General features: G+C 38.1%; 1 protein-coding gene across 1 annotated transcript in view; it reads right to left on the minus strand.

Moving 5' to 3' along the window:
- Ptprd (protein tyrosine phosphatase, receptor type D) overlaps positions 1-23,336 on the minus strand; it is a 437,469-nt gene that overhangs the window by 175,054 nt on the left and 239,079 nt on the right. The window contains exons 9-13 of the mRNA XM_023715852.1: positions 13,790-13,923; positions 10,908-11,052; positions 7,325-7,630; positions 6,277-6,470; positions 4,156-4,182 (exon numbers count right to left, since the gene is read on the minus strand). Coding sequence (XP_023571620.1) covers positions 4,156-4,182; positions 6,277-6,470; positions 7,325-7,630; positions 10,908-11,052; positions 13,790-13,923 — 806 coding nt within the window. The remainder of the gene's footprint in view (positions 1-4,155; positions 4,183-6,276; positions 6,471-7,324; positions 7,631-10,907; positions 11,053-13,789; positions 13,924-23,336) is intronic.

Raw genomic sequence — 23,336 nt, forward strand, 5'->3', positions numbered from 1 at the left:
TTCATTCTGGGCATGCTCAGATACCCTCTGCAGCTAGGCCTGGGAAACATAGAGATTTCATGCTTGAAGCTCATGCTGTGGGGCTTTTTTGCATGCTGACATTGAAGTTGGGTCTTCAGGTATCATAAGAAGCAGCTTGGGGGAGATATTAGTTAAAGAACCCAGAATGTAGAGCTAAGCTTCCTCAATTCTTGAATGAAAACCTGCCTTATCCATGTAGCTTGGTGCCCAGCTCAAGGGAGCTTACCCCTATGTACCTGCACTTCCCAATGCAAGTTGAACTAATAATAGGTTTCCAGAGCTCATTGGGAAATGAAATGAGTTCTACTGGGTAATCCCTAGAACTATGCCTCAAAGCTAGCATTTCATAAACTTGCTGTGACTTCGTGCCAACATCTTTTCTTGTACACCTACTGCAGTCAGCCCACGGACCGGTGATACTGCAGATGCAAGAACAATCTGTCCTGCCACCAGGTAAGCAGTGTGCCGGATGGTTGATCTGTTAGACCTAGATGTGCTGAGAGCCTGAGGATTTTCTCAGGGCTCCAGTAACTCATTGTGAGTTCGCTGTACAGATAAGGCACACAGTCTTTACACACTGAAGAGAAACTTTTCTGGTAACCTCGGGAGTGGAAATAAGAGCAAGAACACAGCAGAACCTGAGTCCTACAGAAGCTTAGCACTAATCTGTAGTGAAAACTGACTAGAATGTGTTAAATCTCATTAGCTACATACAAAATCTCTTCATTTTCTTTTACTAAAGCCCAAATGATGGCCAGTTGATCTTTGAACCTATTCCTTCAAATCAGGGCCTACACGATTCTCTCGACACTAGGAGCTATAGACTTGTTCTAGCATTTTCTTCAGAGTTGCACAACAGACATACAGACACAGCCATACACAAGCGATATATCACTTAGGGTTTCTGGCATAGTTATGTTTTAAAAATTGAATATGGGTAAATTTAAGAAAATATACAATGTCTCTGTATTCCAAATCTAAAGACAGTGTCAGTGTTAAGTGAACAGAGTAGATCGTGTGGACTAGAGCAGGATTTTTCTTAGTAAGGCTGTTAATAGGCACTATCAAACTCAATTGGTGATGCTGCTCTCAAATATGACAGCTTTTGACAAGGTGCTTTTTCAAAAGAGTAGAAATATCACCACTGTGGAAATTGAAGCATTTCAGGATCATCCTGAAGACCCACGGGAGATTTTTTTTCTCTGTCAGAAGAATGGACTATTTGTAGAAAATATTTCATTTTCAGGACCTTGAAATGGTCTCACTTGCATTTCAGAGGACATCAAAACCAAGTAAGCTATTTCATAGCAGTGTTCTAAATTAGGGTAGACACACTGGTTGTTCAAAACAATTGTGCTAGGGAAAGGCCACCTTTGGTGGTCCCCCTAGATCACTGCTGAAGAGCAGCCAAGCTACAACTCACAAGAAGTAAGGCTTGATTTTACTACCGAGGTGTAGGTATTAAACACATGCCATCTGGGCCACCAGGAAGCTTCTCATTTATGCAACCAGGCTCGGGTTGGTACAGAACACCACAGGTTCCACAATTCGAAGATAGCAAATCCTTTCCAATGGGACAATCTCCACGGGACACATTTGTCTGTCAAGATCGTATCACCTCCAGATTTAGGGTTTCCTTCTTTAAGGGTGTGTGTGTGTGTGTGTGTGTGTGTGTGTGTGTGTTTCCTTTGTGGCCTCAAGACCCTCGGTGAGGAAGTTCATTTACTACAATGGCCACTGTTGCTCATGTCCTTCTCTCTTCCTCCCGTGCCACCAGTCTTATCCCTGACTATTAAAAGCTGACCTTGCTGAAGTCCTGTTGCAGCACTGGTGTGCTGTAATTCTATCCAGTTCTGGAAAATCTGTTTAAATGCTGAAACCTAGAATAATTCTTTCTGACTATATCCCAAATTTATCTCCATCCCCTATTTTTCTGCTGAGCTAAAGTGGCACAAATATTTTAAAAGTCTGCTGAACATTTCCCTATGATTAGCCCAGTGTTAAATTCAGCGTAACAAACTTAAAAATCTTCCCCAGATGCAGACCCCCTTCCTCAGAGCTTAATGTATGTTCACACACTTACGATGTTTATGTACTATCTCTGACCTCTTCCTGATTCTTAATCATCAAGCTTTTGTCAAATCTTCCTCTAACATACTGGTCGTAACTCTTCCTTTTTCCCTTCTGTCACCTCAACTTTGTTCATTTTTGATCACTTCATCACTAAGTTATTAAAAGAACCCTTTTGCTTTTTATTAACTTTTAACTCTTAACTTATCCACTCAGTCAATGTTTCCTAAACAGCAGGGAATGATCCCATTTAGTAGGTCAAGAAATGAAACAATCTTAGTCAAGACCAGCATTAAAATAAAAAAAAGACCCCCCCTCCCAAAGAGAAAGGTAGAGTAGATTGGAATACAAAACTTTCGGAATTCAGTATGTGTTTAAAGTACGCTTTTCTAGAACCTGCATTTCAGTGAGGCACATGTGTACAATGCATTTCTTAGTGCGAGTCGCTGCTATGTTTGGGATCCAAACCATGCCCCACAATGTACCTTGTGAAGTACTGATCACTAAAGGGCCCTTGGTAAGGGCTTTGAGCTTGAGGGCTCTCACATGGCCTTATGAGTGGGACACAGACAATGTGGTGCGGGGATGAAGGGAATGGGTCATGCAGGAATGGCTTTAGGGACGCGTCTTCTTCCCAGCACCTTCCTTTCTCTGTCATTGTCTCTCTGCCTCTGCTCTGCCATGACGGCAGCACCTTCCCTCTGCCAGGTCTGTCTGCCATGAGGCTTCTGCTTCCACCAAAGCCTAAAGCCAATGGAGTCAGCTGGCCAGGGAATGCTTCTCTGAAAGGATGAGCCCAAGTAAACCACTTTTCCTTTACTCTGTTTGCGTCAGGTATGATGTGACTAACTGTCATGACAAAAGTTTATAAACATTGCTACCTACTCAGTCTGAGAACGTATACTTTGTATAGATATTTTCCAACATTCAAAAACTTCTTGTGCAATAAACTCATACACTGAATGAAAACGTACCTTCTTTATAAATTTTGTCTTTCATTGTAATTTTTTCGTATTTCCCCAGGAATGAAGAATTAAAGATCCCAGGCCTTTAGCTTTAGGATTTTGCCAACATTTGACTGTACTTTGTTTCTTAGATGTGGTCATAGATAGCCCAAAGGTTTCCTTGTTATCACATTGGCAAGGTCAGGGTCAGCTGGATCACTCACAACTGCATCCATGACGGCGGCTGCTGTGTAAATCAGTGTGCATGCCCGTGTTCAGCTCTCCCACACTCACTCTCGTTCATTCTCATTCTCTACCTCTTACCTCTCCCATCTCCTGTCACCCCTTAAGTCGCAAGTGTGCTTTAGGGTCTCCCTCAGCATCATGATCTACTGTTTCTGAATTCACAGCTCTTACTAACATTGGCACTCATTTCCTAAAGTACTATCACACCTGGCTGCAGGCTGTGTCTTCCACTGTATCTTATAGAACTATTCAGAATGGTACATGTTTCTGGCTAGCTAGATGGCAAACACTAAGAGGCAGAGGTTGCGCATGTTTATTTCCTGCAGTATCTACACAGGCCTTCAATAAATAACACAACCCACCCATTCAAATATATTGCAAATAATTCCTTCCATAGTGAGATGCATCTGAGCATGATCCATCTATTTTCATTCAAATCTTTATTAATACAAAAAAGAGCAGCCATTTCTAGGGGGAGTTAAATGAATGCCAGGTCTATGTCACATTATCTACTGAATATCTAACCTGCTATAGGACACTGAGCAACCCGTATGCAACAACCTGATGTCTCCAGTTTGTGCTGCCTCCATGCAAAGCATGCCTGCTCTGACTGGCACAGGAAGTTAGTAGCAGAGATCAAAAGGAAGACCATGAGCCCCTGGTTTTTATGCGATGCACAGCACCATGCTGACTTCACAAAACAAAAACCGACACAAACAGTACATGAAAAATAAAGATAACTTAAAAGAAAAGTATGTTAGTTCATGCATTCAAGCCAACTATAATGACAAATTCAAGCACACTATGAAGAATGATATCAGAAAAGAATAGTCTAGAGTCTGTCTGTTTGACAAAGCAGGTAAAAATTACTCACATGTTCAGTAGTATCATCAAATTCCCACTGATTGAGATTAAGAAGGTTGGGGGAAAACAAAATGAGAAGAAATGAGGAGAAATGTATTGCTTTCTAAAGACAACTTTGCCTTCTTTTGCTAAATAAAAGGAAAATTAAGTAACTGAAACAGTGGATGCAATAAAACTCCAAAGAATGCAAGTGTGCTACAATGTAGCCAACCTCATGTACAAGTGTACAACTGGGGCATAAAATTAAATAGGTTGTGTTATTACTGCTGCTAAAACCAGCCACATCTACACATTTATATAAATAAATGTATGATTCACAGAACTACAGAAATCAAGAAGGTATAGAACAAAGCTAATGCTTATAATCATATCCTATTTTATGATATTTATTTTGACTTATTTCCTGTGTTATATACTTCAAGTTACTATGTAGCTTAATAGGTTTCATTTTATTGAACCTATAGAATCCCAATGAAGACTTATGCTCTGTAGCGTGTTTCAATGAATATCAAAGAGAACAAATGAGATGGGAAGGGAAAAATAGGAAAACCAGCAATTACGAAAAGCCAAAGTAGAAGAGAAATAAAAAAAAGATAAAAATGAAATTAAATACAGTCAAAAGCCATTAATAAGGAAAGTTTGCAATGAAAGAATTTATAGAACCAAGGAAGGATAAGAAGTTGGCCACATTATTTTCTTTTTCATAATTGCACCCTGCCAAAGTAAAACATAGTAACAATAGGTATAGAAAATGTATGTGAACTATTTTATAAATTAATGCAAAATAAAGACATCTACAAATTATAGTGAGGGTCCTTTGCTCATATCAGGGGGACACCAGGATTCTGCCTGCATGTACAGAAGCGGCCTTCTAACACACAGCTGGACTCAGGATGGACAAATGATCTACAATCCTAGATGCGTGTAGTTAGGTTTCAGAACTGAAGCAGTGTAAGATTATGTATATTTTCAAGCTAAATTCTTTTCTTAGATTCCCAGGGATATGTATTGTCCTCATATTTTCAGAAAAGAAAAAGAAGAACACAAAATTGGGCCACTGTAGGTGTAGCTTAACCTTCCTCACAGCCTCTCCCACTTGCACAGGGAAGTGAGGACACATCCACCACCCCATCCCTTTGCCTGCCCTACCATCAATTCGCTGACTAAGCAAAGCACCTGGATATTCCCAGCACCCTAGTACCCTCTGAGGCCCGAGAGGGAAGCTACTTCACAGCTGACAGGTAGTTCCCATCATGGTGTCATCACTTCAAATCTTTCTTTTCCTTATAGGAAAATATGTGGAATGCAAGTATTTTATGTGATTATCTTTGAATCACCTTTAATTTAGGAAGAAACACTGAATACTTTCAATGACTTATTTTAAAACATGGTCACAATACCAAGTTGTGAAATTATGATTATGCAACGCAGCACTGATACCAGAAGAATCTGCCAGGTACTCAACTATTTGCCACGACATTTCCTAACTTGGCTCAGCACAGAGGGGCCCACTTCTTCTGCAGGCAACTTGAACTTCTGTTGTCACTGAGATTATTTCCTTTTTCTGGGACCTGAAACAGCAGCTTCTGATGCCTATGCACCTTGGTAAAGTATACTACATAGCATACTTTCTAAGTGCCCTTTTTCTGAATCAAAATGTCAGGTTTTTTTTTTTTTTTGAGAAAATACAAATATATATCCTCCTCTGCTTAAAAATAGAAAAGGAATGTCAGTTCTTAAGTAGCAAAAAGTCATATATTTAAAAATTAATTTAATTCCAAACAGTTATAGTACAGGAGAAAGCAGATCCTATCAGCAAAAAATGTACAGCTGAAATCTTTTCCTATTGAATAAGTCAATTTGTTTTTAGTTTTGACTATATATTTTATTTGAGAGATTAGATTAGAAGTTGTGCATTTTAACTGTTACCCCAATGTAAGAATCGGCTCCAAGTGAAGTCAATTTTTTTTTTTTTTTTTTTTTTTAGAAAGGCAATTTCAGGAAGAAGTGAAAAGAACAGAGTATCTGTAGTTCCTAAACACAGTGACATGCTTTTAATCAGACTGGGGCTGTGTCATTTTGCACAGTGACGCACGCCCACCCCCAGGAGCAGAGGTCGCGGGGAGCTCACCTGTGCGTCGGCCAGCATGACGTCCTTCAGCATGGGCTGGCCCTGGGGCTCACCATTCTCCATCCTCACGTAGTGCACCTGGTATCCTCGGATCTGGCCGTGCTGTTTAGTGGGCACCGGTGAGCGCCACGAGACTTTAACAGACGTGGAGTTGACAGCCTCTACCTCGACTTTGCGAGGAGGACCACTAGGAACTGGAACAACATCATCGGATAAAAGAAAATTATAGGCACGTGTCCCACCCAGTGAGAGCATGTTCTCTAGTTAAAAATGGGTAGACCCACTACGTCTCCTCTGAGGAACACAAACATTTTCAACCAATGAAAATGCGCAACCAATCTGCTCTACCTTTTAAGAAAAGATCAAAAAACATGACCAATGCAAAAAAACAAAATGGAAGAAAAAAAGAGTATCAGAGAAATAGAAAAACATGTAAAAAAAATGTACAAAAGCCAAGGAAGATGCTTTGAGGCCCAAAGCATTAAAGCACAAAGAGGTATCGCATTGAAATAATAACAAAAACGGATCGTTGATTGTCGCATGTTTTTAAATGTTTCTTTTTAAATAGCAGAATAAAAAGATTCTTGATTATATGCATTGTCTTCTTTTTTCCTCTTATCAAAGGTATTCCATACAACAGATGCCAAAAATCGAAATGTTGAGCATCAGTGTCTTTGAAATATGCAAGACAAAAAGGCAACAAGAAGAAAAGAAGGCAGTTTTGAAAGGTAACTTCAAACTGTATAAGAAGTGAACATAAAAAGCCAAGAAAAACACAGAAGACTTTAGCTGGCTCTACAGAGAAGAGCTGGGCTGCGAGACCACAGGAGTGTCCTTTCAAAGGCAAGAAAATCACGGCCTTGAGACCGGGAACAAAACGTGCTCAGGACGTAGCAAGACAGGCTTTTGGCAAAAATACCGAAGAAACAACAGCAATGCTGGACAAGAAGAAGATGAGCAGAGAAAGGTGGACAACGTTTAGCCTATCAAAAGACAGCAGACCGAGATTGGCAGAAGGGTGCAAACTGACGAAGCGGAGGCAACATACCATCTTCATCGGTTCGAATCAACACGGACAAGCTCTCAGGGCCAGGGCCGACATCTGTGTGGGCAGTCACAGTGATCCGGTATTCAGTCCATTTTTCCAGCTGTTCCAAAAGGTATTTGGTAGTGTCCGAAGGAATTCCCAAAACCTCGTGAGGCTTGTCGTCTTCCCCGTCCACCGCCGCGTACTTGATGGAGTACTCGGTAATAATGCCATTCTGCTTTTCCACGGGTGGAGGCTGCCAACTTACCAAAATACTAGTGGAACTTGGGCTGGTACAACTAATGTCTTGAGGAGGAGCTGACGGCTCTTATTTTGGTAGTGAGTTAAAGGAGGATTTGAGTGAAAGGACAGGAGTGGTTGGAAAAAAAAATGATAAAACAAAAGAAAAGGCAAAAATAAATAAACGAACAACACGGGCAACGAAATCAAAATAAGGCTTAGAAACTTAAAATTTTAAAGACACACTTATGTACCTTGGCTTAGTAGCATGAATAAAACAAAGGAATGAACAAGTGACCAAAAATAATTGTTAAATAATGGGTGGGGGGGATGTGTGAAAATGAAACTTTGAGATAATCGAGCCTCAAATAAAGTTACCTACCTGCAATTTAAACTCTTCTGCTAAAACAATCCCTCAGCATTGCCCCACCCCGCTATACTGACTGTCCGGGCCGCAAGGCTACAGGTTAGGCTAGTTTTTGTCGTAAATTCAAGATTCTGATGATGGGTCACAGATGCATTTTAACTGTCCATTTCTGCATTCTAGAATGAGGGCGATGCAGCCACAGAATCGTTGACCGTGAAAAGCTACGATGATGGCTACATGCCCCTGCGCCACGTCTAACTTAAAAATAAATAAATAAATAAATAAATGAAAGCCCACCAAACACAGACGGGTACACGCTATCTGACACCGTCTGCCTGAAGCACGGATGCTGCCCTAACATTGACTATAGTCCAAATACAGCGAGCATGCAGCCAAGGAAGGATGGAATGCATATTCCGAGGTTTACCTACCCGAGGGCAAGGTCAGGCTTGCTGATTTTGACTGTGACACGTACTTACCCTCTGTCAGCTTTCAGCATTTTTATTATAACTCTTCTTGAGACACCAATGCTAAAGAATTAGATCCCACCAGCAAATTTTGGTAAAATGAGTAATAATTATCTCTCCCTTACAAAATGTCAACACAGCCATTAACAAGGTATTTTCAAAGAGAACTGAAGAACCAAGAGAAGGTATAAGTTCTGTGCAAAAGCTTTTGTTTGGTGCATAACTAGGGATGCAAAGTGAGCTTACATAAGAATTGAAAGATAAACTTTCAGAGTGCCCGTTAGATATTAGTCTGCCCAATTACTTTCCATCAAATTAACCAACTATATCATTACTTGAGAAAATTAAAACACCTGAAAGAACAACACAACTGGTATCATGACTTCCTTTAAAGTTAATAGTATATATTCCTAAAAAAGAACAAACAAGAGGAATATATATATATTTAAACTGATGTATATGATAGCATTAAGGAAATGATTCTAAATTTTATATCTGAATATCACTTGAGGATTTCCTTACACTATAATTGCAGTTTGTTCGGGTTTTTTTGCTTTTTCCTTTGCTATGGAATTCTCACCGTGCTGCCCAGGCAGCTCTCCAATCCTGGACTCAAACGACATCACCTCAGCCTCCACAGCATCGTGCACATGGTCACTCGTTCCTGCACATGGAGACTGTGGAAGCCTTCCTATTAACTACGAAGGGCCAAGAGTGGCACCCCACTGTGTCTCTCCTAGCCTACAGGCCCTCAGCTCATCATTACAGTCAACCGAAACAAGAAGATGCCTTGCACTGACAAAACAAAAGATCCTTACAGGAAAGCCTTATAAATTTGAAATAAGGTTTGCAAAATCACCAGATTATTATTTGTTATTGATTCTAACTAGAGGTTCTTACATCTTGAATTATAAAACTATAACATTTATTCATAAGTCAAGCTGTCCATACGATGGCAAGAAATCATTTGTAATTTTTATTTAAAACGCTAATTATATTTTTACTAGATCACTGCCTTCAGACTTCCTGTTCTAGGAGGAAATATTCAACACTGAAATTTTCACTTTTATTGATGTGACTACAAAACATCCATTATATACTTAGGCATGTATTTATTTTTAAAATAAAGTTTGTAAACCAGATAAAATATACTATTAAAGCACGTAATATTTAATTAAATGTCTTATTTTAGAAGAATCATCTTCCATAGTCGTATCCATCAGCCTGCCTGGAATTTAAAGCCAATGTACAGAAAACACAGCAATACACATGCTTCAATTTTTTACATGAAAGGAACTTTGATGCGAAAAAGCTGTATTCGCTGATGGACTGGGTAACAGCATCCTAATTTCACATGAATAATCATGTTTCAATTATAACAGAATATAAATTTTATCATCAAAAGCTGTACTTTATTCTTTCTCCTCACATTCGACCTTTTTGGGAACTTTGCCCTTAAGCATAATTTTCTGTACATTTGCTTTAAACTTTCTATAGAAAATGAAATGTTGAAAAGATCATATGTGTGAAAGGAATGTAATCTTTCAAAAATATAAATTTCACGTTTGTTGCTACATCTATTTTTTTTTTTTCATTGCTAGATCTAAGTATGAAGTCCACAGAGGAACCTCTTGAGAAAATTGAACACATCCACAGTACGTATATCTGCTGAATATATTGCTGTGTCCAAAGCACAAATACCCCAAAATACTGAAGATGTAAAGCTCTCCAGGTAAATAGCTGTCTGTAGACTTTATTTATTATTAAACAGTGAAGAATAATATTTATTGTAAGTTATCCACACTGCCCCTCAAAACTGAATTCCTATATAATATACTATATTTAAAAAAACGTGTTCTGGGCATAAACCATACAGCAAACTCAATTATACTTAAGGGCAAAGTTCCCAAAAAGGTCAAATGTGAGGGGAAAGAATAAAATTTAGAACTGCAAATATGCTTGTGATGACTGCGTTATTCTTAAAATTGTCCAAATACAGATTTCCTGTGAATGTTCCTTACTTCCAAATGTACTACTTGCAGAGTTAGTAAAAAAGAACTAAGCCCTTTCCTGTGAGTAGGGACAAATATGTGAAACAAAGACTTGTTTGTAGCAAAATTAAGGCCGAAACGCTTTTAACCAATTAAAGTCTTGTCTTTTGCTGTGTCTTCATTTCCCTTCTCATACTACACTGTAGCCTTTTCAGTGAATTTTGCCCGCTAGCCGCTAGCCATAGAATTTGTTTGCGGGAGTCCAGGGGGATCACTTTCTCATACTTCTCACCTATGAGGGTCTACTGACTTCTCTGAAAGACTGCTGGTGTAGGAAATGGAGAAATGGGCTTTGGTATTTGGACCGCACATGTGAACAGCACAGATTCTGGTGTGCTCTGATTCTCCAAGTGAGACACTTGCTAGCACACAGATTACGGGCTAGTTAGCTTGTCCGTGGGCTTGTTCGTGGAGATGAGTGTGGAAACATCTCCAAGCTACTAAGGAAGGGCAGAAAGCGAGCAAAGAGAGACACCTACTTGACTGCATGGTTCGGGCTGATATTTCTGCCGTAGAAGCGCCCAGGCCTTGTGGAGAGCGGGCAGCCAGACGGAAGTAGTACAGGCTGTTCGGTGTCAGCCCCTGCAGCCTGTACGATGTCCCTGGCTCAACAGTAATACGCTGCTGTAACAGAGAATGTGGTAATCTTCACTGAGATTCAGGAAAATAGTTTAAATCATACTGCATACTGTAAGATTTCTGTTATAAAGTTACCAAAATACCACAAATATCACAAGAGAATCAACAGTGAGACCAAAAACTGTACTAGGGGAATTACATAATCGAACTATCCCAGTTTAAGAACTTTCTAGAGAGGAGAGGATAGTTGGGAATAAGGGAAGAGAGAAATTCTGATGCTCACAAAGCTATACACATGGATCAGACAAGAGGTATACGCTGAGGAGTGCTTTCTACCCTAAAGGTGCGTATGTTGCAATGACAGAAAACAAATAGAAAGTGACACCTGCCCCTGATACTAGAATCGGCCGAACCTGAGAAAAATCTATTTCAACAGATGTCTAGTTCACCTGTCATGACTTTATGCAATCTGGTCAGGGGCAAGAAAAATATGCCTGGAAGAAACAACAGTAATTATCATACAGTCCCCAAAAGGTTGCAATAAAAGAGATACAAAATGGCCAAGTTCTGGTCTTGTTTTTCTTTTTAAATTTTATGCATTTGGTTCAGGGCCTCACTACGCAGCTTGGAATCACAGTGATCCTCCTGTGTCGGCCTCCCCAGTGCTGGAGTTGTAGGCAGGCAGGCATGCGGTACAGAGGATGCAACCTGGGTCCTTGAACCTGCCTAGGAAGGCACTCAGACCGCTGAGCTGTCTCTGTGACCTGAAATGGCCACGTTCTAACAGGTAAAAATCTGATGTCAGTCAGTGAGAAAAGTGGAAAAGTTTCTATACGTTCAGACCGTTAGCCTAGTTTCTTTTAAGCTAAATTGAGAATATCTTCTCCTTGTGAAACGTACTATCGAATAATAAATTCACAAACTTCTGTAACTTTTACAATACAGAAGACTTCTGGAATATGATTCGTTTTATCAAATGCTGTAATTGATACATGTTTGAAATGTTCTGCTTGCATGTTAGTAAACATATAGCTGTCTATGACTAAGCAGTCTTGCACTGAGCATTAGCCTACAGTAAATCTTAAAATGCAAGCAACTATGATATCTAATGATGGTGTAAATATTCATAAGGCTTTTTAGCTAATGGTGTTGTGTTCACATTAACAAAACAGGGAGAATTCAAATACAAAGCTAAAGAAAACACCTCAAGAGTAATTCTGGGTTGCAAATAAAAAGTTCTCAAAGTTTTAAATTTATAAAATTAAGAAAATAATTATCTGGATAAATAATTTCAAAGCACAGTGAATGCCCCAACCTTCCGGGACTCCCAGGACTTAAGAGTTTGTCACTCTTCTTCACTGTGTTTACTTGCTTTAATTTGATGGTCTAATGACAGCTTATGGTATACAGAAAGCATAGAGAGCTCAAGTTGTACCAGTTGAGATGACTTCAGTTCAGTTATGTAATTTCAAAGACATAATTTATATTGAATTTATTAGCTAATTCTAAAGCATTTCATTTAAAACTTTCCCTTCTAAGATTTTGCTCTATGAAAAAAGATAAAACAGACATTTATAGGGACCTATTAATTTATTATACCATTCAAAGTGATGCACCATGAGCTAGCTTAGTTAATGGATGAGTGTTAAATTAAGACGGTACTGCTTATTAGGACAAAAAGATTATTCTGGTTTTCAAAGTTTTATTTACATAAAGAATTGTAAGAGGGGTTGGGGAGATGGCTCAGTAGACTAAGCACTTGCCTAGCAAGCACAAGGGCCTGAGTTCAATCCCTGTTCTGCCAAAACAAAACAAAACAAAACAGAATTGTAAGAGGTATAATAAAATGACTAGAATGGACTGAATTTTCAAATTTAGTTTCAATAATGCTTTTGATACTATTGCTGCCTACTGGATTCTACAATAATGAAATAAATATGATCTACATTTCTATATTCTTATTGTGATAATGTTTAATATCTTAAAATTGACTTTAGTCATTTAGTCAAAATATAACTCAAGAAAGATAAAATCATAATGGATAAGAAGAATAGACTGTAGAAACTATAGGTTTCAGTACCCCTCTGCCAATCAGTAGCAGCAGACTGGGCAAATTACTGAACTTTTCATACATTTTGGGGAATTGCATGATACCAGGGTCTACCTCCTCACATTTCTAAGAATTAAATAAATCCATGAATGTGAGACTGTGACAATAGTGCCCTGGTGTGTGCATATTCCTTATGATGGCTTCCATTTCCCTTCCTTCTATAATTGTGTTAATTTCCTTAAAGTACTATCTCTTAATGTAGATTCCCATTCTCACCCACTACCGCATGTCAATAAATATTTGCTATCTGCATCTTCCTCTAAAACCACTGTAGACAAATTCACTTGCCAACGACTTCTAAAAGGGCACAGAGCTCACTCAGTCATGTATCAACACAGCAACTTAAGTGTATAAAACAACAGAGGAATCCCCAAGTGTTGGCGCATCTATTCCTTTCCACTTTAAAGGTTCTATCACCTGAAACTTAGCAAGGTGCACCAATGGACCAATAATTTTGTTTTACTTCTTCCTAAAGTCTCCATATACCATTCTGTTTTGTTTTTTGTTGTTTGTTTTATTAAGTTTTGAGGAGGGTGCTATTCCTCCTTTGATGAATATCAATTTTCAACAATGTTTCTCTGGAGAGTCAGAGCAAGAAAGTGGTAAGTTCATTAATACAAAGCAATGGTCCCATGTGGTGGATGCCAACACAGGTGAGCGGTATGCTCTTACCTCCTCTCCATGTTCGCCCTCTTTGTAGACCAGTTCATAGCTGGCGATCGTGTCAGAACGCGGAGGTGTCCAAGAAAGCAAAATACTTGTTTCAGACTCAGGTTCTGCTTTGAAGTTTAATGGCTGCCCTGGTACTAAAAACAAGAAGGCAGAAGATGGAATTCACCATCACCATGTTCACGAAGTCTTCCATTGTGGCCTCCACTTACTCTTTCATTGTGTGCCTATACATCGCAGCATGGAGGAAAACTAGAGGATTAAAGTTTCTAATTTAATCTCTTTGCACTGATACTATTACTTTCTTCTCCAAAAACCAAGAACAATGTGACTAATACTACTTTCATTCTTGAGTAATTTAATATAAACACAAGCTACAGCATAGTTAATAAGTACAATATGTATATATGTCTCTGATTTCATTACTAAGGATAATATAGTTACATAAACTAACAAACACTAAACACAGAAAAGCTGCATAGAAGCTTTCTCTTTTCCATTACACAAAACACTGAAAATCATTTTCATTTAGGCCTGGAAAATTCTACCTTTTGCCATGAGGAGACTCCATAGGCAATCAGACTCACCTAGCATTTTTCTTATCAATCCATATGTTGAAAAAGAGTTGCAAAAAGAAAATGTACCTCTATTATTTATGAAACTATTTCTAATTTCAACAGTACCTTAGGTTAATGTCTAAACTTCATGTGATATTTTACCTAAGGATAGGGAATTAATCTACCACATAAATCAAGGACTTTATATGATGTACTTAATATCACAAATACGCTAACAATTGAAGTAATCAACATAAGTAATCTCATGTTACTCATATAAACTATGCAACGAATAATTTTAAAAAAAACCCATCATATGTAGTAAACAAAGGGAACTCTACAAGTTTAAAACATGTACTCAAATGACTATTACCAACCTAAACTTCCTCATCAATAGGCAATTCCATTAGTTGCCCTCCACCATTGTGCATACAACTGCCACACACCAAAGCATACCTGGCACTCCAATTCTTAAGTTCTTCTTGGCCAATGTCTGTTCTTTTTTATGTATTTGGTACAGGTTCTATACGGCCTAACTACATAGATCAGACTCTTAGTGATTCTTCTGTTTTCAGCCTCCCAAGCACTGAGATTACAGGTGTGTGCCACCATACCCAGTCTCAGTCACCATCTAAGCACACCCCACTGAACTCTCTGGCCGGCCCCCAACATCTGTTCTGATTAGCCCACATCTATGCCTTGTTATTGGTTAAACAACTTAACCATTACCTGGCCATTATGGCATGTGTCAATGTAATGCATCCGGATATATATTTATTCTTCTACAATCTAACATAGTCCCATGACCATTAAAAACAAATAACTAAACAAACCATTAGCACTTAACAGTAGATGAGAATGACCTCCCAAATTATGTTTTGAACAAGTTGGGTACGAACAGGTTAGAACATAATGCTGGTAACTTTAATGACAAAATCCTTTTTACAAGAAGAGACTTTGGAGATATAAAATATATCATTCTTTCTCTTTTACAATCTTCCTTCTGTACTGATGAATATGGAAATTCTAAAAGTGCCTGCTGTTTAACAAAAGATCGCAAGTCTAGAGGACTCTTCAAGTGTGGCGGTTTCTAGCCTCTCTCATGGTCAGTCTCATCCTCTATTTTGTCAGGCTGTGCTACTGTGTGTCTGGTGTGTGTGTGTGTGTGTGTGTGTGTGTGTGTCTACCTACTCATGTCGGATCAATGTTTAAGGCCACAAATAATCAGTGCTTCATATTTCTTGTTGTCTTCATCATCTTTTCTTGCAGTTCTCAGTAATTTAATGCTCCCAGAAGCTTAAATTCTGAATTAGGTATCAACTTTTGGTTTCCCAGTGCCTGCCTCACGGCTGGCCGAGCACAATCATGCATTCAGATGGACAGCCCGAAAAGACAGAGAGAAAGGACAAAAACAAGAGAAGGGGAAACGGGAATAAAAACAAATGGACAAACCACAAAGTAAAGGAAAAACTGCACTACTTCTAAATAGCACGTGCACTGGCAAGCGCAGCAATGGAAGACAAGAATAATCAAATGCAAAAATTATGATGAGCTTCTAATACTCAGAACATGAAAGTATTTATAAGCCCAAAAGTACACACAGGGATGTGTGTAACGTCACGCATGTTTCTCTAGATGGATAGCTTCTGTCATTCTTCTAATTTCAACAAGTCTGGGAAAGAAGAAAGTGTGAGGTAACGTTTGCCTCAAACCAAACTGGAACACAATGTTTTCAAGAACTAGAAAGAGAAAATGTTGAAGGGCAGCTACCAGGAAAACAACTGTTTGTTACACATTTCCTCCCTGCTTAATGATCGTAATAAATAGCCACTGATGGAAAACTTCTTGGAAACCAAAGTAACTTTTTTAAAAAAAAATGTATTCAGAAGAGGATCTCACTACACAGCTCCAACTAGTAGTGATCCTCCAGTTTTCAGTCTCCCAAGCGCTGGGATTACAGGTATAGGTTTTCTTTTTCCTTTTGCTTGTTTGTTTGTATTTGTTAGTACAGGTTCTATAGGGTCTCACTAGGTAGATCAGACTTGCAGCGATCCAACTGTGTTCAGCCTCACAAGAGCTGGGATGACAGGCATACCACCACTCCCAGTCTTAATCACAATCTCAGTGCTCCCTGGGGGCAGGGCTGGCACAGCACACCGGGAGTTGAATTCTGGCCACCCAGTCTGCCTCAGCAGGTGCTTTAATCCACTGAGCTACTTGGCTGACTCCTTTAGGTTTTTCTTAAACCGTTTACTTTTTGTTTCTAACTTGGCTTGAGCAAATAACCCTAGTTGGTCTCAATGCTTTATTTTCATTTAGTGGCACAAGCTTCATCTGGTCTTTTAATTCTCTCTGGTTTTATTATGAGCCCTTTTCCTTCTAAATTATGGACAATAAGGACATGTCGAAGTCTCAGACAATACAGTGCCTTTCAGTCTTAGGCAGAGAGAGTACTAGCTGGATGACTTCAAGGTTGAGTGTTCTCACGTAATAGGTAGCGAGTCTTTCCCTCCTTTTCTTCTATAGTCTCCTTTATAAATGGAGTAGAAGGAGAACCCTTACTAGACTGTAAACTTGTGGTGGAAGTACAGATTCCTAGAGGCGCCATGTGCCAACAGGAGCAGGGCAAACGTCCCCACAAAGGAATGACAAGTCAAATGTAGTGCCACCAGATTACTGTCTTGTAGAATGTGGGCCTAGGTTGTAGCCTATCTGATTTTAAATTTTCTTATGAATCTTCCACGTAAAAATCTGTCAAGGTCTAATAATTGCAAATAAATTTTATTCAAAACCTAGAGTAGGGGAAAGTGTGCCCAGAGATTAAGTTCAGCACATGGATCAGTGTCTCAAATTATCTTCAGACAACAAAGATGGCTTTAGGGTGCTTGCATTCAGACTTTCTCGGGGACCAAAATATTATCTAAGATAAGACAAAATATTCTCAGTGATCATTTTCTTGTATTTCAAAGAATCACTGTGAAGCTGAAGAAAAATAAAATGAACGGATGTATCTTTAAATCCCCAAATATAGTAATCCTAATGTTCCTAAAATTGTGCATATAAGAAAACATTTCAGCATGCCACACTGTCCCCACCCCTGGAGCCCACTGAGCCGGCAACTGAGTCTGGACATGGTAGCACATGCCTGTAATGCCAATGCTGAGAAGGCTGAAAACAGGAGGATCACTATGAGTCTGAGCTTCATGGTGAGACCCTGTACAAAAGACATAAATGAAAAAAAAAATTCAGGGGACAGACGTCTGTCATAATTGCTTTTTATTTATTTTTGATACCTTTTAGAAAATAGGTTCTCTCATCATGTATCAATGAAATTTTATATCAGAAAGTGTGTCTACAGTGATTCTAATTTATATTTCATGCTTTTTTTTCACAGATACTCACATTCATTTATATATGCATATATTTGTATGTTAAATATATAAATATTTACCTATACAAACACATGCAATGCTCTCATAGTCTTTATGTGTTTCTATTGAAATTTTTTTACTTCATTAGTTTTTTTTTTTTTTAATGCATTTGGTACAAGTCTCACTACACAGTTCAGACTCCTAGTGATCCTCCTGTCTCAGTCTCCCCATCCCTGGGATTACACGTGTGTGCCACCACGTGTGTTCTTGGTGGCCAGCACAGGATGCAGTATGGGGAGTGGGGCCAGCAAGGCAAGTTGTGCCGGGAGTAGACCCTGGTCCCTGCGCTTGCCTAAACACGTACTTAGTCTGCTGAGCTAGCTCACTGACACTCTAGCTAGTTATTTGCATATGTACATTTCTTTAAGAGCTTTTTCAATGTTTCACTATTTCTATCACCAATTAATGAAATATCAGTTTATGAAAATACTTGAAGTTCTTGCAACCCTTAATGCACATCAGGAAATGTATGCCCAATCACTGTGCAATAAAACGGAGGTATGAGAAACACTGACTATACACCAAACTTACTATCAAATACAGAAAGCAGAAATGAAAGTGAAGCACTGGACAAAATTATTTAAAATTGTGTTTTTAAATATCCTTATAACCTATAAAGTTATGTCATCCTTGATCACTCATGTAATGTCCCCAGGAAGTAAAAAAATATGAATTATCAAGTGCTTAAATTGAAAGTATAATCCTAGCAATAAATATGAATTATTTGAGTACTAGTACAGCTTTCCTATACACAAATATCTGACTGAACTCAAAGACAGAGGATGAAGAAAGTCTAACAAATGAAAGAAAAAGCCGTAGGGAACTGAAATGCTAACATACTAGAACAAATCAATATTTGAGTAAAATTTAGGGATATTTCTAAAGAGATAAAATTGACACTTGTTACATTGGTAAATTATCATTTCATCTTCCCATATTATGCATATGAAATGTTACCAAAGATACTAGAAAGCCTATTATGATTAAACAATATTTTCATAAGATACATACTTTAAAATGCATGCTTCTATCTAGCTTGATAAATGATAATAATAACAAGAAAAGCAACAGTCAGAATTATGGGGGTTATAAAACAAAACAAATTTCAAACAAGGAGCCTGACTTGTAAGTGCCACAAATATATCATTGACAAAATAGGTACTTAATACATAAGCACTTCCACAAATTGTACTGCCAACTATCATTAAATAAGAAAGTTAAATTTTATTACAGTTGTATTTATATCCAGTGCTGCTTTACTCATTGCTGAAAGTATTCAGATAAAGCTATTAAATTGGTTTATAATTTTGATAATTAGAAGCTGTGTTTTGTTTAAAAAATGCCTCTATTGGCCTATCGGCATAAACTAATAAAATGATTAATAAAATTCTGGAAAGGTAAAAGCACAGCATCTCTCAATGTCATAGTTTACATTTTAACACTGCCCATTAAACTTTTTTCCATTTCCCATGCAATTCAGTTTTTTAAATCATTTCTTTATTTATTTAATAAAGGGTTTCATTACAAAACTCAGATGTGTAGTGATCCTCCTGTCTAGGCCTCCCCAGCACTGGGACTACAGGTGCATGCCGTCACACTAGGTTTCAGGGCTGGCATGAAATGTAGTACCAGGGATTGAACCCCAGTCCCTGTGCTTACCATTCAGGTGCTTAGACCACCTGGCTATTGATACCATGTATAAGTTTTTATTTGGTAAATATTTATATTTAAGTTTTTATCTTTTAAAGATCTACATACTGTTAAGATATATCCGTGTATGTTGGAAGACTTTTCTCAAGGACCTCTGAAATGGACAGAAGAATCTGTGGTCTGACATACCTTCCGAAAGAAGCTCAAGTAAGAAGACATGTACTAGAATTGAAGGTACAGAACGTCTCCAGCTAACACGACAGCAACTGAAATTCATTTTAGTGGATTATATTTAAGATGTAATTTTCCTCCATTTCTTTAGCAGAGTTTGTGCTATTTTCTGAAAAATGTAGTTACCCTGCGTTAATATTTTCCGCATAAGAAGACAACTCCTTCTTGTACATGTTTTTTCTGGAAGATCAGCAGTTTCCAGCACAATGTAATTCATTCCCTGGTCAATGTCTTTCTACTCTTCGTGCTGTATGTTCAAGGTAAGCCTGCGTGCAGCTGTTATGCCAGAAGTTAGTTAAGGTAAAGGATGAAGACTGAGTCTTACTTCTACGAATAATCATGGAACCAAATTTTACCTATTTATAGTAATTTGAGAATTAATATAGTCAGCTGTGCAAATGTTCATAATCAAGGAGAAATACTCTCTTGATTTACTAAAAATTAGGTCATTAATTTTTCTAGAAAAATACAGATTTACCTCAAGCCTTGATTTCTATGAACAAGTATCAGAGTTATTAGAGATACGATCCAGATTGATGACTACCTTTTGAAGCTCACTTAGTTTCTGAGTACAATTTCTTTTGAACATGATTTAGAACAAAACAGAGTATGTCAGAGAAAGAAAGAAAATAAAATTTAATGAGCACCTGTCAGGTACAGAAGACATCAAAATGCACATTTTTATGTAAATATAATTAAAGCACTTATATTGACATATATTTTTGAAGCATATATTTTGTGTGCTTAGATGACATAAATTACATTGAAAACAATCATTTCCTTCAGTGTTCTATGACCTAAGGAAATATTTCACAACGGTTTGATGCTCTTCTACAGCAATGATGCTAAGAAGTAGCTAGTCAGCAACCCCAAGCAGCCGGCTCAGCATGAATTATGGCAGCGCATCATTGTGTTCAGCTGCTGTCCACTAACATCAAATGGTCTTTGTTAATTAAGCCTAGAGAACAGATCAGCTCCGTGTGCTACTCTGGAAGGTTTTCTTAGCCTATTGATCGTGAGAGGCACAAGCCACTATGTCACCACACATCTTCTCAATCGATGGATATTTAAAGTCAACTATAATGAAAGGGTCTTGGAAATCTCTTACTGTAAAAAAAAAAAAAGCCAAAGCAAAATTGGGAACTATTCTGATACATCCATGTCCTGTTCATGTGATTTTTAAAATTTTATCATTAAGCTAAATTGGACCCATCACAAATATGCGGATTACGTTAACTCAATTGCTCCATTCATAATATTCTTTTTCCTAAATCATGAGTCAATGTTATACTTTTTCCACTAGTAAGATGAAGATCAAAATAAACCCTACACAAGCATCTGTATTTTTAACAGAATTGTGACTAAAGACACAGGCAGCTGTCATGTAATGTTCTATATACAAAGACGCTCACAATTTTTAAGGATATATACATCTTGTGAGAAGCAGTATCATAAATGATTTGGAGAATTTTGTTCCTTGGGTAGCTAAATTCTGTTTCAAGAAAATAAAGATGGATGTAAAGCAATGAACATTTCTCTACCTAAAATGCTAGTGATAGGACTTATAAGCCAAATTTAGCGCCTCACTGTAATAATATTATTATGGAGCTCAATTTTCCCCCCTGGTTTAGATAAACTTGTGTTCTTGTGTACATGATTTAACTTACTTTTTACTGGCATAATCTATTAGTCACCTCAAATATATCAGGAATAAATTATAATTATTCATTGTAAGTATGATTACGTTGCAAGGATTGTGTCTTCTATCTCTGTTTATTTACTGAATACCAAGCAGGCACAAAGACACTAAAAATATCAAATTAAGATAGAATGTATTTCAAAGATAATGGTACCTTAACTAGTACTTAGCAACCCTGCATTTCAATTTCCTTCCAGTTAGTAAACTTTGGGCCCAAAGCAAGGTCCCCAATTTTTTATGTGACTTGTTCATCAGTTTCCTGAATGCTACATGTAATCACCCTAATGGGACCACGAGGATGCACGTGATGTTCACGGTATAATGAGAGGTGCACATCAGCTATCAGTATAATGACCATCTTTACTAAATTACAAAGTGCTTTTGTCCCTGGTCTCATTCCCAGCTCCCTCCTGAGCTGAACGGACTCACACAGCACTTCGTGCACTGCCGTCCGCATGCCTTTCATCTCAGAGTGTGGCTTTATTGGATTGTGTGGTCACTGTCACTGTAGATTTTGTCAGCTAAGATGAGGTTATTAGGGTGGGCTATGACCCACTTGATTGGTGTCACTCTGTAAGAAAAAAAATGGACCCAAACAGCTTTGCAATGTGAACACCACAGAAAGACGAAGGTCAAGGCAGGGTGACGCTTCTACATCTAGCTGACAAGGAGTCAGTACAGAACACCATCCTCAGAGGAAAGCAGCCCTGTCAACATCTTGATCTCGGACTTTCAGGCCCATTCACACCACCCAGAATATGGGCCTTTTGCTCTAGCAAACCCCAGAAAAGAAACATCGCTGCAAAATTCTAGAAGATGGTGGTTGTTACAGAGCAGAAAAACTGAAGTACAGAGAGATGAAGTGCTACCGTTTGGATTTTACATGTCCCGGAAGGCCCTGAAGCTAAAGTCTGGGTCACCAGCTTGTGGCGCTACTGGGAAGCTGACAGAACAGCTCCGAGTTGGGAAGGGGTGGAAGGAAGCTAGTCCTCTAGGGCGTGACTCTGAGGGGAACAGTAGGCCCCAGCTCTCTTTGTCTCTCTTCCTCTGACTACCATGGCCCAGGGAAAATCTTTTATGGTAAAACTAGTCTACAATATTTTTCTACATTTTAATGTAGCAAAGAATACCAGAAAAACTACAAATGCCAAATCTACAGGTAATGTTCAGTATAATTAAGTTGAAATATATAATTTTATAGCTCTTTTATATATTGCAATAAGGAAAAAAAATAAATCCATAAGCAAGTCAGAGATAACCATATAAAAGTATAAAAATCCAAATAGACTAGTTGTAAATATGTTGAGATCACTAATAGCAAAAAAGTAGAAAACATACTAAATCATGATGGAGAAAATCAAGGGCATGCCATGAAAATGAGTCAATGAAATACAGGTATCAATAAAACTAGATAATGGCTTAACTAGTTCTGAGACCTAAGAAAATTCTATTATTCACAATTAGTAACGAGTTATACCTTTACATTATAGTTGTTGTCTCCAATAATATGATTTCTTTGCATGCTGCCAAAATGCTTCAAAATTATTGCAAATTTACAGTGTAATAACAAGTCAAGTAACTCTCTGATACTTAAAAATAAACTTTAGAAGATGCTATTTTATACTCCCAAAGTAAATAAAAATTGATCACTCAGAATCCATTATCAAAGTGATTCTATATTTGCCTATGAAAACAAAGGGCCATGGTTTTCCTCATAAGACAGCTTGCTGTTTTCTGCTCTAGATTGATCTATAAAATAAGTCTATCAGCCCCCAAAGTTTGATCTAAGATCTTGGCAACTATCTTTCTTTATCCATTACAGTGATAAAAAGTAAAATAAAAAATCCAAGCCATTCTGAGAATATTTTTAAGCAACTAGCTTCCTGGCAAATAAAATCCCCCAATAACTGAGCCCCCTTTAATCTTTTAGTCTTCACTTCATCTTGAGCCGTCTGACCTTATACAACTTTAGGGAGACCACT

The sequence above is a fragment of the Octodon degus genome, unplaced genomic scaffold (genome assembly GCF_000260255.1).
Source record: "Octodon degus isolate 3935 unplaced genomic scaffold, OctDeg1.0 scaffold00044, whole genome shotgun sequence".
NCBI classification, from domain to species: domain Eukaryota; kingdom Metazoa; phylum Chordata; class Mammalia; order Rodentia; family Octodontidae; genus Octodon; species Octodon degus.